The sequence below is a fragment of the Falco biarmicus genome, chromosome 16, assembly GCF_023638135.1.
Source record: "Falco biarmicus isolate bFalBia1 chromosome 16, bFalBia1.pri, whole genome shotgun sequence".
Classification (NCBI taxonomy): Eukaryota; Metazoa; Chordata; class Aves; order Falconiformes; family Falconidae; genus Falco; species Falco biarmicus.
The window spans coordinates 4,852,833-4,868,721 of NC_079303.1; the positions used below are offsets into that span (position 1 = coordinate 4,852,833).

The 15,889-nt window shown below is 54.1% G+C and overlaps 1 protein-coding gene across 4 annotated transcripts; it reads right to left on the bottom strand.

Annotated features, from left to right (window-relative positions):
* Nucleotides 1-7,445: 7,445 nt before the first annotated feature.
* Nucleotides 7,446-14,371, bottom strand: LOC130159888 (Krueppel-like factor 15). Of its 4 annotated transcripts, XM_056361926.1 has the most exons (4): nucleotides 14,315-14,365; nucleotides 12,611-12,693; nucleotides 10,590-11,631; nucleotides 7,446-7,840 (listed from the first exon to the last, which is right to left on the bottom strand). In XM_056361926.1, exons 3-4 carry the CDS (start codon nucleotides 11,522-11,524, stop codon nucleotides 7,663-7,665), a joined length of 1,113 nt encoding a protein of 370 aa, XP_056217901.1. In that variant the 5' UTR covers nucleotides 11,525-11,631; nucleotides 12,611-12,693; nucleotides 14,315-14,365; the 3' UTR covers nucleotides 7,446-7,662. The 4 variants fall into 4 exon arrangements, 3 of the variants coding, with proteins under 3 accessions (XP_056217901.1, XP_056217904.1, XP_056217903.1); XM_056361929.1 differs by lacking the exon at nucleotides 12,611-12,693 and having other exon boundaries at nucleotides 14,315-14,371; XM_056361928.1 differs by lacking the exon at nucleotides 14,315-14,365 and having other exon boundaries at nucleotides 12,550-14,262.
* Between the last annotated feature and the right edge of the window lie 1,518 nt (nucleotides 14,372-15,889).

Here is a 15,889-nt window from a genome sequence, read left to right on the forward strand (position 1 = left end):
GCACACAAAAATCAACTCCACTCCACCCCAGCATCCAAAGGACCTAAAGGGCTTCAGCTGTATCAGCCAGGGTAACTCCGCTCAGAAACAATCAAAGCATCTTTTTTAGAGGGATAATAAATTTCTGACTTTGTGCAACTCTCACTTTGTTCTGCTTCCCCTGCTGTGGGTTTGCAATCCAGCATGGGCTTGTTCTTATCTTAGACAACATCACAAGGGAAAAAATACAGGACAGACAAAGGGATGGAATAAAAAATCAAGCAGGCAACAAGGCAGGGTTTGGAAAAAGCTCATATGCAAAGGCCTTTTAAAAAAGGCAGCTCACATGTAAAGGCATTTTAAAGAGGCAGCAGACAAAGGAATTCAAACACAAATGCATTTCAGTTGGGATTTCTGGTGAAGGTTAATTAGACAGCAGCACCTAGAAATAGATTTTGCAAGTTCTGAGGCAAGGACAAAGTCATGAGGTGATACCCAACTGCCAGTTCTCGGAAAGCACAGGGGCTTCTAAAAGCACTGACTTATCAAAAAAGAGAAATCTTACTGCAACGTTCTGACTTTACCATCACATGGCCTTGGCCTGAGACAGTGGGGAAACACAAGCACCACCAGGAACGCCAGAAATTATGCAACAGCTAATCAGACCCCAACAAGGCCTTGCTCCAGAAGATGGAGGTGCTATTTTAATACAGCTCCCAACTCCAAGGCTGAGCTTTGCAAGAGTTCTGGGAATCCAAAAGTCGTGAAATAAGCAGAACAGCTACGAGAGGTTTTGTGCCTCATTAGTGAGAGGCTACACTCACAAGGGAAAAGCCTTTAGATCAAGGAAAGTTGTTTGTTTTTAAAGTTTCACAACCAAAACCCACTCGTTGGCCTCTCAAGAGAGATGCTCTCAGGAAGCTTAATGTTCAACACAGTGTCGGTTCACTGAAGCTTCAGTTACCAATATTAGCACCTTAAACCACAGCTCCCAAGACATCCTTGGAGGTAGAAGGGGGGAAGGCAAGCCCCCCGCTCACTTGCGGCCTGGGGGAAGGATGGGTTGCTGGATACAAGCAGCAGGAGCAGCACAAGTCACGCAGCAGCACGGACACGCAGCTCTGGGCTCAGGGGCTGCCAACCGCCCCCATCCCCTACAGAAGCTCTACCAAAAAAGTGGGCATGAGTGCTGCTAGTTTGCCTACGAGGCCTAGATGGTGCTAGTCATCAACCTGACAAATTTACAGCAGAAAACCTGCTGTCACTTGGTTCAGAACAGCTTCCCACCCTGCTCACAACCCACCACAAAGCCGGGGCTTCGCGACCCAGGGAAACGCAATGCTCCTCACAGGGATGCCACCCTCAGCATCCCTGGATGCGTGACACTCCCTTGTGCAGGAAGTCATCGCTTCACAGAGGTCCCAAAGACGCTGCAGGATGCCCATGGAGTATTACAAGGCCCACAAATACCAGCCACCTTTGCTGAAGCTAAAAGGAGCACCCTGAAGATGATGGAGAAGTAACTGGGTTCGCATCCTCGTGTTCCCTTTCATGCCCAAGCTGCCAACGGTCTTGTATCGCTCAGCCCCAATATAGCCTTTTTGCACTCTGGCTTTTCAGCTGTCTGGGTTTCCTTTGCAGAGAGCAGCTCTGCCTCTGCTTTGGTGTTTGCTGATGCTTTCAAAAAGCCATGGATTTGCGCTGGTTTCAAACCTTGGTTATTCCCGAGTCTGTAACAGGAAAGCTCCTGCCTTGAGGGCCAGGCAATCCGCACACTGCTCAGGGCAGGTAAGAGGAGAGAGGAAGTTCAGCATCCTACAGCAGGCACAGGGTGGCCAACCCAGTCCAAAGCCTCCATTTCCAGTCCCCCGGAGATGTTTGACTGGGACAAGTCCAAGGCTTGTCAGCAGAAAACCCTGCAGGGGAGTTCGCTGTCATAGCAAATGCTCCAGAGTTAAATCCTTTGCTGAACAGGACACATGATGCCCAGCTCATACAACAGCTGTTAATATTCTAAGGAACAGATAATACTATATTTCAGGAAAAAGCAAAATTACCCAGTTACATGAGAACTTCACTATGCAGTGAGGAACTAGATACAGTGGGAGAAAAGCTGGTTTTGTTTTGGGTTTCTTTTTTTTTCAGAAGGGCTAGTCTCCACTGACTCAGATAGGCTTGGAGGTGGTTTCAGGTGCTTATGAAAGTTAAGCCCTAAAGCTGTGCACCAGAGGATCTCTGGTTATTACAGAGCGTTGCCAAACTAGTTTCCACCGTGTTATCTATGCAGCCCTTCTCCTGCTAAAAACACAATTCCCCTTGTGACGTTCCCACATCCTGAACAAAATTCCTGAAAACAACTCTCAAAAACCTCACTGGTTCTCCTCCTGGCCTGACCCGATGGCACCGTCACAGGTGGTAACAACAGGGCAGTCGGGACCCATCGTGACCAGTTAAATGGCATCTGGAGTTTCATTTCAGAGCCTGTTGTTTGCACAAACAACCCAAGGTCTGACATGGAAGGGGTGAGAAGCAGACTGCGGTGCTCGGCTCTCTTAACAAGGAGCTGCGAAACTGCAGTTGGGGAGAAATTGGTAATACACAGGGACAAGCCAACATTTCCAAAAGTGAACGCAGATCCGTGGATATCAAATCGCACGTCTGATTTCCACCCCCTCCCACCACATACTTTGTAAGCCAAAAAAAGGCTTTATCTGGGTGGATTTTCCAGGGAAGGAGAAGCCCTTTCTGTACCACTGCCCAGTTCCTGGATCAAACAACAGAAAATGGCACAGCTGACCAGATACCATCACCCCCATCCTTTCCCACAGGGCTCCAGCCACAGAATTTATCCCATCAGCTGGAAACCTTCCCCCAGCAAGGCAGCTCAGCCCAAACGTCAGCAAACAGTGTTTTACCTGCACAGGCAGCAGAGGGCAGCTCCCAGGAAAGGTGCATCCCTGCAAACAACCTGTCCAAAGTCCATGCTAAGAGCACACATCCAGCCTGGGGGTAGGAGCCGGGCAAGCCAGGAACAAAAGCCAGTCACTCATTAGCCTTATTCCTAAACAGAGATGTTCTTCCCTGCTCCAGCCTCCCTGCCAGTGGACTTGTGCCTTCTTAGAAAGCTGATTATGAAGCGGTAAGTCATCCAGCATGGCCAGGCCAAGCCAGCCAGCTGTTTTAATTTAGCTGGTTTGTTCCTTAAGTCTCGCTGTGCCCTTAACCCCTCTGTTCCCAGGGCAGGGGCTCCGGGGAGCTCCCCCAGAGCCCACTCACCGGCTGACAGCAGGGAGAGGTGAGCAGAGCATGGGGTGGGAGCTACTGCATCAGCTGCAGCACAAGGCCATGACATACCCCACTTCTTTGCAAGGAAACATTGCCTTTTGTGCTTAGCCGTGGCTCCAGAAGAGCTTGAACCATATCCCAGGACACGTGCAAACCAACAAGCGGCTCCTGTCCCTTTTTGCTTCCAACTTCAGGCCTGAGATGTGCTGCTGAGCCACCTGAGGGTTAACGCCGAGCCGCTGCAAACCTTCTCCACCTGTTCCCCATTACCAGCTCCACTTTTTGTTACTTAGGGCCAGGATCTGGCCCAGCTGGTGGCTAGCTGTCCAGGCAGCGGAGGAACACTCAACTGACCCCCTTTGTCTCTGCAAACACTTGCCTGTTTTCCAGCCTGCGTGGTCCCGTGCCCGTAAAAAGCTATTTACTGTTCTGAGAACACTCAAGGCTCCAGTTTGCTACCTGCCACAAGCCAGCTTCTGCTGCTGAACCAGAAATCACACCAAGAATTGCATTTGCCCCAAATAAAACTGGGCTCTGGAAGGGACAACTGTTAATAAAAATCCAGTTCTCATTTTATTGGGGGGATAAAGAAAAAGAAAAACCTATATGCCATCATCCATCTTAGAGCTATGTTTCCAAAGGGGCCTTCAATCAAACTGTGGGTTTGCACTGGCCCTTACCTCATCTCAGAGGATGAGCAGCCAGCACGAGCTCCACGTGGGCTGCAGCTTGGGGCTGTCAGTGCTGTCACTTGTGCTGCCGAAGATGGAGGGCTCTGCACTGCGTACTGCTATATCCAGAGCCGCAGCTGCAAATTTAGAAACGTTGCCTGAATTTCTCTTTGTGCTCTCCCACGTCCTGCCCTGCTACAACTCCTGTCTGCTTGCGTTTCGGTTCTTAAAAACCACTGCTTAGCAACCTGACAGCCTTTTCGCTTCGAGCACAAGGCAACCAGCTCCTCCCATTCCCACTCCTCCAACAGACAAACCATCCGAGATGGAGCCAGGCTGACAGCCCGGCAGCCGTGGTGACATGAGGGCAGCTTGTGTCACCTCTTGGCAGCTCCAGTGTATTTCTGTCTGTGGGAGGACAAAGAAAGGTCTCCATCCCTCCTGATGCCACAGATCGCATCTGTACTTCCACAACAAGCGTTTCTGCTGTGGAGTAATATCCTCACTGGAGCAAAGGATAGGTAATTACAGAGCCTTCAGTAAATCTTTTAAGCCACTCATCCAAAGTCCCCAGAGGGAAGCAGGTGAGACTATAATGCACATTGCACAAGAGATACGTATCTAGGGTATTTTATTTTATAAAAACCTCTCTCCCCTCCCTTTGCGGTTTGTTTAAAAGGAATGGCAAAACAAACCAGCCCTGTCTTCCACAGCGGATCCACCTTGGGAGCAGCGTGGACTCTGCCGTAGCTGCTCAGCAGATAAACTGCTGGAGAACAGAGCAGGGCCTTGCACTACCGATGAGGCACAGCCCTTCTTGCTCCACACTTTGGAAACGTGCAACCTCCCCAGTTGCCTTCGGCTGAGAGCAGAGGGAGGCAGGATGGGGCAGGTCCAAAATGAACAGGGAGTGCTGTGAAAGAGTCTGGAGCGAAGGAGAAGAGCAAAGGGGGGGGACACAGATAAAAGCACAAGACGGGCATGAGTCATGTTGGCATCCAGCCTCTGAAGAGAGCCCGCCAGCAAAGAGGGTATGAAGTAAATTCCTAGCCAGGAAAAAACCCGCTAAAACAAAAGGCAACCCCAAAGAGGCTCTTGCATACCTGTCTCCTCTGGCTCATCATTAAAGGTTCAGCATCGTGTGAACTCGGGCTGTGTTTCTTGCTGGCATCTGGTCACCCCAGAGGTGGGAGCACCCACGGTGCGCTGGGAGAGCGCTCGCTCCCCCAGGCAGGGCCAGAGCTCCAGCTAAGCCTTGCAAAAGCTGCCTTCCTTCCCCAAAGGGGAGAGCTCTCGCCAAAGAGTCCACATCAGGGTTGCAGGTCTCAGACACTTCCACTTGCGCACACAGGAAAGAAACCCCGCTGCAGGCAGCTCCTTTCTGTTCAGCCTATCCACACCTACCCACTTATGAGCTAAGGATGAAGGAGTTTAGAGCTGGGATCCAGAAACCAGCCCTCCCAGACCTTTGGGGAAAGCTTGGATCTGAAGTCAAGCAGCGTGGCTCCAGCTATTTCTGTCGTAAACCCTGCTCTCCCGCCTGGGGATTAGGAAAGCAAGTAATGCAGGTGTTCTCCGAGAAACACGCCGCGCAGGCACGCCAGCCCTTTGGAAGCCAACAGCGGATCCATTAGCTGGGGCTCCCGCTGCAGCCTTGCAGCTGGGGGAGCCACAAGCCGGTTCCCCGCTACGCTGCGGCTGGAAGCTGGCCAGCCAGCCTGCCTTCAGCTGCCGGCCTGCTTGGTTTTACAACCCAGAATCTAAACCCAAAGCCAGCTTTACTAACGTTTCTCCTCGACACTAACATCATTTCTGCACGCACTCACATTTCCACTTTGGAGAAACTTTTGCTGTTTGTAGGGGCCAAAGGCATGGGGGAAGCGGACCCTGCTCGTTGGTGCCTATACAGGCTGGACCGTGGCCTTGCAGCACGGGAACAACAAAAAGCAGGAGAAACAAGTTCATCATGGGGACCCTCAGCGCACCAGAGAACCTCACTGGTGGAAAGTGCCCTACCCCATCTGTCTCCAACCTCCACAGCAGCAGCATCTCCTCCAAGGGCAGCAGAAGCAACCCCAAATATTCTAAACTAAGAATAAATCAAGGAATTTCAGCTCCCTTGCTCCTTTCCCTGAAGTCACACTGTGGTAGCTTCTCAAAAAAGCTGGACCAAGAGCTCTGGTCACTGCGCTGAGGAAGGAGCAGCCAGCAACAGCCAACATCTCCAGCCACACAACACTGTCACTAGGACGGATTGCTTTACGAGCTCGTCCTTCTCACACAGAAGTTTGGTGTCTCGTCCAGAGATGCTTGTACCATCCCTCAGAGCAGGACACCTTATCCGTCCCCACCAGTCTGGCTGTTTCCTTCCCCAGAGTCATCACTCGAGAAGGGCTGCAGGGACCAGAGAACAACCTCTTTGCTGTACAAACATGCCCTCCACAGGGCAGGGAAATGAGTTCAGCTCACTTCCCTGTCCTTATGTTGGGTCCAACCCAACACTCCTCACTGAAGTCAGCTCAAGGGCAGCTTGAAGTGTGTGAAGTCCTACTCTGGAAGAGAACTGGGGTAACAGCAGAACAGCATGAGCGCACCTGAGTGGAAAAGAGCCTGGAGGTGCTAAATATCAGCTTGAGACATGCTGGCAAAGCCACACAGAGAGGGCACACTGCCTAGCTTAAACTCCTGACGCTTATTCTTTGTTTGTACAAGCACTTAATTCCCTCCCAGATGTTTGCAAAGGCTGGGGAAGTTGGCACAGGAGCAAGCAGTTGGCCTTTAATTAACCAGAAGTCAAATACAAAAAGGACGTCAGCAACCTGTGAGCTGCACTGCTCCCCCTGACCGGAGCGTGCTGCTCCCCTCCGGCTCCATACGCACTGGTGTCTCTCCATAACGCTGCTTTTTCACGCCAGCATGTAAACACGGAGTTTGCTGCTGCTACTTACGTGTCTCCTGGTGGCCTTTCAACACGCACCACTGAGCGAGCCGAACAGACGCACTTCCCACCCCCCTCAAACTGCAGCCGCAATGTCACATCCCCAAGGACGCCAGCGCACCCGGTGCCAGCCGGGTGAAAAACCACCAACACAGAAAAGCAGAGTTAAGGACAACACAACCACCACCTCAACCGCAGCAGAAAAGCCGTCCCCAACGTCTGCCTTCAGGCCCCCCCAGGTGCTGCATGACACAAACACAACCCCCCATCCCCCCCTGGTTCTGCCTGGATGCCACCCTGCCAGGTGAGCTCATCGTATGGATTTCTGTGTGAGTCCAGAACGAACCCTCCCTGCCCGTCTCTGGAACGCTGCCGATGCAGAGCCTTGGGATGCCGGTGTGACTCGCAGCTGCCTAAGGGATGCCCCACGGTGGGGACAGCCAGCTGGGAGCCACATGCTGCCTGTCATGCTGCTGCAGGCGGGTGACACCTACGAGCTGTGCACAGGCACCTTGTAAATCTGTCCTCTCCCCCAGCCCCACTTCCCTACACACACACACGCTCACCCTGAATTATCTTGTGTTTCCGTCACGTATATTTAAGAGAGGAACAGTGGTACCAGAAACAGGCTGTGAATATGTGACATCCTCGGACAGAGAGAGGCATAACACCGGATCTCCTATAATTCATTAGGGTCATTTCCCTCTCTTCGTTAGTGTAGTGGGTTTTGCATTGTTTGCTTGGCTTCAGGGCTCCTGGACTCAGCCTCACAAGGATGAGCAGCAAGATTTAACTTCTGCTGCCGCCATGAAGCGTCCGCTGGCTGTACGGCTGGCCTCGGTGGATCTTCACGTGTTTGGCTAAATGGTCACTGCGGGCAAACTTCTTCTCGCAAGCGGCACACTGGTACGGCTTGACACCGGAGTGGGAGCGCTTGTGTCGGGAGAGCTCATCTGAGCGGGAAAACCTGTAGGAGAAGGGAAGCATGGTGGATCCAGCCTTTGCTGCTAGACAGGACAGGGAACGAGGACCCTGGCACGTGGGAGGCTGAGGTCTGGCTCTGCCACCGCCTCTTGAGTGACCCTAGATAGGTCACTTCTGCTCTCCTGCATCCCACCTACCAGTGAGGCACTCCAGGCTCCTGCTGGAGGAACAGAAAGAAAGAAACCCCTCCAAGGAGTGACGGAAAGATAGGGAAGAGGAAAATAATTCACTGAGATCTTCATTTCTTTCCACTGCTCTTAAGGGACACTTGTCCACCTACTTCCTTCAGTTGTTTCAGACTTGCTGAAACCTTTTGGAAGCTGACAGCCCCAAAGCCAGATGCTGAGAGAAATGGCTTTTTGGGGCATCAGCCCAGGCTGGCAGCAACTGGAGGTCACTGTTCAGGAGCCTGGGTAGAAAGGCTTTACTGTAATTCCCTCACCAAGCCAAAAAGAGCATCGCTGTTGAGAGAAGGCTCGATGTTCCTCGGAGAGCATGGGTTCTCCCTGCAGACTCCGAGCATTCCCTTGTTTCTCAGAATGGCAGTGAGTTTTCACTGTCAGCCTGGGCTGGGCTGGGAGCTGGGGAGAGAGGAGCTGGTTTAAATACCAAGCACAAGGGAGGAAAAGAAAATGCACCCAGCCTGGAGCGCAGAAGCAGAGGTTTCCGTGCCAAAGCAAGCTGACTGCTGTTCTGAGGATGCAGCAACAAGGACCACAGGAGTACCCAGAGCTCAGACTGCTGGTCTGTGTAATTTCCACACCTGGAGCAGATCAGCCTGGGAAGTCCCTTTAACCACATGCATGTCCCCATGGTTAATTCTCCTGCACCCTTCCTGGCACGCACAGATCCAGACCTGGGGGCAGCTGCAGCAAGCTGGTCTGCAGCTGTTTTATGAGTGCCACCTCAAAGGTCTCAAGAAAGCCTGGGAGCTGGTGTGACTTCAGCACGCTTTGCATGTTGAGTGTCGGGGGAGTGCTGGAGAGGGGGGCTGGACAGGATTTACTCCTGTTCTGCCTCTAAGGAGCCAACACAGATGGCAGGAGTATTAGGACGGAAGGGTTTTTCCATCTGGCTGAAACATGCCCACGCAAAGAAGCACAAAGCAAGGAGCTTCAGCTGTAACCCCAGACTCCCAGCGATAGGATTTCCAGCTCACACCTGGTATGGTAAATACTGCGGCTGCTCACAAAAGGCTCCGCAAAAACAAAACGCGTCCCAAGGCCATCCTCAGCTCTTCCATGCAAACCGCTGACTTCATTTCCAGCTTTGCTGTAAGAAGCGAGTTCCAAGGTTTCAGCTCCTCACAGAAAGCAGGGCCAGGAGAAATGATGTTATTACAGTTAGGGCCACATCTAGAAAAGGGAGGAAGGCTCGGAGAACCCCAGCCATGGCTGAGTACATCACTCGACAGCAGAACTGCTCCCATGCAGACGGAGGGCAGGGCAGCAAGCGGAGCAGAGCACAGTGACTCAGTGGACAGCCTGCAGGATGCTATTGTACAGGCTAGCACCATCCCTTTCCTCCTTTCCAGAGGGAAAAGTGTTGATTGTGTGGTTGCCATTGTCCCCTTCCTCAATCCCCAGGCTTTGAGGGTCAGGTCCGGGAGGATTCAGCAGTACTGGTTGGTACTGGAAAAGGAGCCAACAGCTGCCAACATGTACTGCGGTTGTGAGTGAAATGGAAGGACAATTGCTGACGGCAAAGGGACGGCAGCTTGGCAAGAAGAAGTCCCAACATTCAGATCTAGTCTCATACATTCCAGACTTTCACCAGCCTGAGACAGAAGCCATAACACACCATCCGGGGAAACAAGGCAGCCGTGTATGCCAAAGCATTGCACAAGGAACCAGGAAAGCTCAGGGCTGCCAGCACCAGTTTGCTTTGTGATATGCTTTGAGATCTGCTGATGAAAAGTGATACGCAGGACCCGAGGACTATTAGCCCTTCTTGCCAAAGGCTGTACTGAGCATCCTGCCCCGCCGGGACAGGTACGCAGTGCCAGGAAGAGAACACCACAGCAGAAAAATAATCAGAGAAGTGCAGCAAGATTATAAAGCAGGGTTAATTTAGAGAAGACAGATGAAAGAAAATGACAACCATCGTCATGTGCAGAGCAAACAAAAGTAAATGCAGCATGGAGATACGCTACAAGCGCACAGGTGTCTGAGGGATGTAAGCAGCCAGGGCAGGCAAACAGCAAGAGAAAGCAAAGGGTTGCTAAAGAAACACAGAATATGCACTGGCTCCTGAGGAAGCACTGAAACTCTTCTTTCCTGGGACAAATATTAATGGGAAAAGCCTTTTTTTGTAGCCCAACTGCAGAAATTGTCCTGAACTAGACAGAGAAAGTTTGCAAAATTGTTGTAATTTAAATTTAAATAACCAACGCTGTTGTAATATAAATAACCAACATCATTTGGTAAAGCTGTATTGCTAGGGGGTGTTTAGGCATCCAGTTCAGGGGGGATTTGGGGTGTTCAAGGGGGAGGGTGTCAGCTATGCCTCCCCCAGCTGGAGGTTTTCAGCACTTTTGGGCTGAGTGAAAACTCCCCAAAGCGCTCCACAAACTCTACTCCTCTCAGCCTCCTTCCAGCTCTCATCTATAACTCACTCGGGAAAGAAAACTCGTGATTTTATCCTGGCTTTCCACCAGCCAAGAGCTCTCCTGCAAGCGACGGCAGGCCTTTGGCGGGGACACCCACCCACACGGTCCCGCGGCTCCCACTTACCGCCAGCCGCAGTTGGGCCAAGCACAAGTGTAGGGTTTCTCACCGGTGTGCCGACGAAAGTGAGCCTTGAGGTGGGAACTCTTGGTGTACATCTTGCCGCAGCCCGGGTGCGAGCACTTGTGGATGCGGACGAGGGAAGGGGGGGCTTTGTGATGCTTGGGGTTTGCCTCCACCTCTTGCACATCCCCCGGTGCCCCTGGCCTCATGGTGACCGGCAGGGGGGCGATTTTGACATACTTTTGGTCCATGATGGTTACAGGGGGCTGGACCTGAGGGAGGAGGGACAGGTTTTGGCCCTGCAAGCTGATAACCAGCTGGGCCACCCTCACACCACCTGTAGCACTCTGCGCTAGCGGGATGCCACTGTCCACCTGGAGAGGCTGGATCTGGAGGACAACAGGAATGCTCCCAGAAGCTACTGCCTGGTCACTACCATCCGTTGTCCCTCCAGGCTGAGCAGCGTTTGAGACATCTTCTTGAGCAACACCAGAGACAGGCTGTCCCCCAGAGCTACCTAAGCTGATCTCAGAGTTGATGCCGACCTTCCCTCCACCTGGGTGAAGCTCACTTGCTTCTTCTTTGAGGAACTCAGCCTTCTCCCTTAGGAACTCCTCAATCTCCTCCAGGGTGGGAATGAAGTCCTGGGAGAGGCTGCTACAGAAATCAGGCAGCCTGAGGTGAGCCTCGCAGACAGTGGCTTGGGGTTTTGTGTCTTCCCCCTTTGCACCGGCTGGGGGGAGCGGGGTGCCTGCAGAGTGGCTAGTGGTGCCCGCAAGGAGGTGGCCAGAGCCTTCTAGGTGGCCGGACACCCTCTCGCTGCCGTGCCCTGGCAGAAGGGATGGCGGCATGCTGCGATGCAGAGCACTGGCAAAATTTTCTAGCAGGGAAGAGCTGGTCAAGGAGGGCAGCAGCTCCTGGCAACTCACAGAGACCATTTGTTGACTCACGTACTCTACCCACACACAGCTCCTGGCTTGGCCAGATCAGAAGCCTCCGCAAGAGCTCAGCGGGGGCTCCTGAGGCTGGGGAAGTCTTCATTCATCTGCAAGGGAACACCACCAAGGTTATTTCCAAATCAAAAAAACCCCAACCAAACAACAAACAAAGAAGAAAACCTCAACCTTTGAATAAAATGGACTGTGCATTAGAAAGAAAACATCAAAACTAGTCGGTGGCCTTTGTTTTTAAAGAGTCTGTTGCTCAAGAAACACATGCTTACCATTTTCCTACGCAGGATGCCAACAGGCGGCAAAGAGCTAGATTCCCCCCAGAAGCAAACTTCTCTGGGGAGTTTTATTAAGGTAAAAATACACAGTGAAACACTTCATCCGTCTTCCACCTACGCCAGAGGGCAGGTATGTGCTGCTATGGCAGAGAGGATGACTTGTGGCTTACAACTAGGAGTTAATTGAGATCCCTGCGAGGGTGCTGGTTTCCCCACGCTGCAAATGTTGGTAACAACCACACCCTGACGCAGATCTATCATGGCTGGATTAAAGCTAACGAGTTTGGGAACAGATAACGAGACAGGGATGAGAGTGCCGGCTGCCAAACTGCTCGGGGCTCCGGTGAGCGTTCACCAGTGGTTACACTGGTGATGGGTGCCTGAACCAGCGAGTTTAGAGCCAGTTCAGGCAGGTCTGCCCCAGCTCCGTCACACCTCCAGAGAGCATCGCAGACAGCCTGTCTGGGGTCAGCTCACAGGGCCCTTGAGGACACCCCCCCCACATTTCAAAACAGATCGCAGTACCTCCAGGTTAGACCTGGGAGGTCTCCAGAAGGTGGCTGGGCTCCCCACGATTCAACACGTCAAACCCTGCGGGTCACGGGGCTGTGAGCACAGAGCCCCAGCACCCACCGAGCTGCCATGCACCGTCCCTGCCCCTGCCAGGAGGCAGCTTGGGGACTACATCCTGCTCCTGCAGCACCTAAACCACCCAAGAATGCAGGATCTTCTTACATGTAATGCAGAAAGTGAGTTTCCAAGAGAAAGAAAACCCATGCCAAAGTCCCTTAAGAACCTTTTCCAGAGTGAGTCCGTGAGATCTCTGCGGAGCTGCAAACCAGTCGAGCCAGTCCTTGTTACTCCTCAGGGTCCTGAGAGCTAGGAAAGGGAAATATTGAGCAGTAGCCTGGATGTGATATAAAGGCTCTTCCCCTTAAGAAGAATTAATCCCCACATCGTTCAAAATCTGCCAAGAGCAAGAAGCCACACTGCTCGGAGTCCCACAGCCCATCTCCAGCATGGCTCTGCACCAAGTCCTGATGAGCAGAGACAATCACAGCTCACACGTGAGGTGAGGAAGGTGTTTGGGCCAACCTCAGCCTTCAGGCTTCAAGTTTTCATCACAAGTGCGTGCTCTGAACCATCACCTTCAAGGCAGCACTCAGTTCCACTCCTTCCTCCACACCAGTTTTATGATCTCCTTCTGATCTCTGCTTCTCTGACTCTCGAAAAGCCTTCCCCCTCTGGCTACCAAACAATTCTGTTTACCTCTTCCACAAAGTCTTAATACCGGATTTTCCAACAAGGTTTCCTTGTAGAGCAGCTCAGGAAGTCTCCATCCCTTCAGTATGCCCCCAAGACAACTTAATTAAACTATAAACTCCTTAACTCGGGAGCCTTATTTAGTATGTGTCTTGCAAACTCAGAGTGAGCAGTTTTGTTGAACTAACAATAGGAAGAAAAGCGCAACCAGAGGGCAAGAAGGTCCGGTGGTTGAGCTGCTGGCTTGGGACTAAGGAGATCTGAGCAGGACTGAGGAGGTCAGATCAGGTCTGCTCCACTGCAAACTTCTCGTGCAATCCTGGGGTAGTTGCTGGCGTGCTCTGGTCCTCGGTTTCCCATCAAAGTGGGGGCAACAGTAACATGCTACCTCGCAGAGCAATGCTAAGGAGAAACGCGTGAGCTGGTGGCAGGCTCGGTTACCGACAGACTTCACAGATCCCCGTTACAGGTGTCAGCACCTTGTAACTTGGAATTTTTGCAAAATGCACGTCAGCAGCACTATCATCCCAGATAAGCTACTGCAAGAAAATACAGACCTGACTTTGGCCTTCAGTGAAGCAGGCTACAAGACAAGGTCAATGTCATTTTCAAGGTTCACTTTGCATTTCTATTCCTATAGTTTTTCAGATCCCCAAGAGCACTGAATTACTGTATGAAATCAGCATGTGCGCAGCTTGAGCGCATGGAGAAAAAGTAATTTGCCCAAGGTCAGCCAACAAGCAGGAGCTGGGAATGCAGCCGAGGGTTCCAACTCTCCTCTCGTGACTGAACGCCACGAGCAAACGCCTGTAACCTCCTCAGGGCCCTGAATTACACACACAGCGTCCCTGCAAAACCTGGGCTGCCAAAGCCCTTTGGGCCACCACTGCGCTCGAGAAGCCGGACACCGCCGGCGCCATGTGCCACATGGGTCCCGGGGGATGAAGGGATGCCCCGCGCTTCGCCCTGGCCAAGGACAAGGCGGTGTGAGCACAGCCCGCACCAACTGCTGCCCCCAGACCCGCGCGGGGCACCGAGCCAGCAGCAGGCTGGGACCCCCGGGGGCCGAGGGCACCGAGCCTGGCTGGGCGGCTGGCTTCATCCCCGGGGAGGGAGGGAAAAAGGATGAAGCCCCCCGGGCCAGGCCGAGCTCGCCCCACCGAGCCACTCCGGGGCTGGGGCAGCCCCCCGGGCCGAGCCGCCGAGCGGAGCCCCCGCGCCCCCCGCGCCCCCTTACCCGGCTGCGCTCCATGCTGGCCCCGGGCTCCCGCAGCGCGGGGGCGGCTCCCGGCCCGCCCCGCCCCGCCGAGGGCTCGGCTCCGGCCGCCGGCCCCATTGGCGGCCAGCGCCCGGCACGGCACGGCACGGCACGGCACGGCACGGCACGGCACGGCACCGGGCTGAGCGGGCGGCCAGTGCCCGGCGCGGCACAGATCGGCCCGGCACGGCACCGGGCTGAGCGGGTGGCACGGATCGGCGCGGCACGGCCCGGATCAGCCCAGTCCGGCACGGCCCGGCACCGGGCTGAGTGTGCGGCCAGCACCCGGCACGGCACCGGGCTGAGCGGGCGGCCCGGATCGGCACGGCACGGCCCGGATCGGCACGGCACGGCCCCGGGCTGAGCGGGCAGCCCGGTCCTGAACCCCCCCGTGCGGGTCCTGCCCGGGCCGCCGGGATTCGGGCTGTCCCGGGGTGCTGGGGCTGGTCCTCCAGGAGATGCCCCGGCCGCTGCCGCCGTTCACCATCGTTTCCTCGCCCCGTCCATCGGCCGGGAAGTGGGAAGCGGGAAGCAGGAAGCGATCCCAGATGACTCCAAGGTTTCAGGAGAAAAGCGTCGAGCCCCAGCAGGCAGCGGCGATGCTCGCTGCTGGCACGGTTTGGACCCGGCTTTTCCATCACCGAAGGAATAGTCCTGGCAGGGCAGTGGCGCTGGGGGCGGCTGCGGTGACCAGGAGCTGTACCAGGCCACCTGTCCTTGCCGTGGCTTCGCAGGCAGCTGGTGGCTTCCTGAGGGACAGGGCTGAGGGTGGCCTTGGGGTCCCCTCTGACACGGAGGCTGAGCCCCACAGAACCACACCAAGGGGTGGCTCGCAGGCCGCTGGGGACCGATCCTGTGCCAGCAGCAAGCGGCGTTCCAGGCTGGCAGGGTCACTCAGGAACGCGTGGTGTCCCTCACGGCATCGTGTGGTCACTCAGGAACACGCGGTGTTCCTCGTGGCATCGCGGGGTCACTCAGGAACGCGCGGTGTTCCTTGCAGCATCACGGGGTCACTCGGGAACGCACGGTGTTCCTCGTGGCATCACGAGGGGCACGCGGCTGCGGCGGGCAAAAGCACCAGAGTCACAACAATGACAGCGGGGTGCCCCAGCCCGTGGCAAACACCGACCAGAGGGGGGAAGCGCCTTTACCTAGGACCACTGGTAGGGTTTGATGGCGACGGGGGGTTGGGATTGAATCTTTCCAAGCAGGAGCACATTCCCAGGCAAGCAGCACCTCTGCAAAACGAGGGAATTTCTGTTACCTACCCCATAAGCACAAGGCAGCGCAGCGTTTCTCCGCTTGGTAAGAAGCATGAGACTTCGAGCCTGAACAAAACCTGCAGTAAGGCTTCACATTTGAAAAACAGAAACAAAACAAAACAAAGCCACCCCAGCAATGAAGACGAGTGGTCATTTGGAAAGGGCCCCCCATTGCCCCGACTCGCTGCTGTGCGCTGGGTGTCACTTATCCCGCGCCTCCGCTTCGCAGCCTTTGTAAGTGCTGATAATACTTAAATCCCTTGCAGGGACCACCTCAGCTCCTCCAACCCCT

Bases quoted from the DNA above. Each gene is read 5' to 3' on its own strand.
- LOC130159888 (XM_056361929.1), bottom strand. From the start codon at position 11,524: ATGGTCTCTGTGAGTTGCCAGGAGCTGCTGCCCTCCTTGACCAGCTCT. The intron at 7,841-10,589 runs GTAAGTGGGAGC...CTTCTCCTACAG, and splicing joins TGGCCCAACTGCGGCTGGCG to GTTTTCCCGCTCAGATGAGC.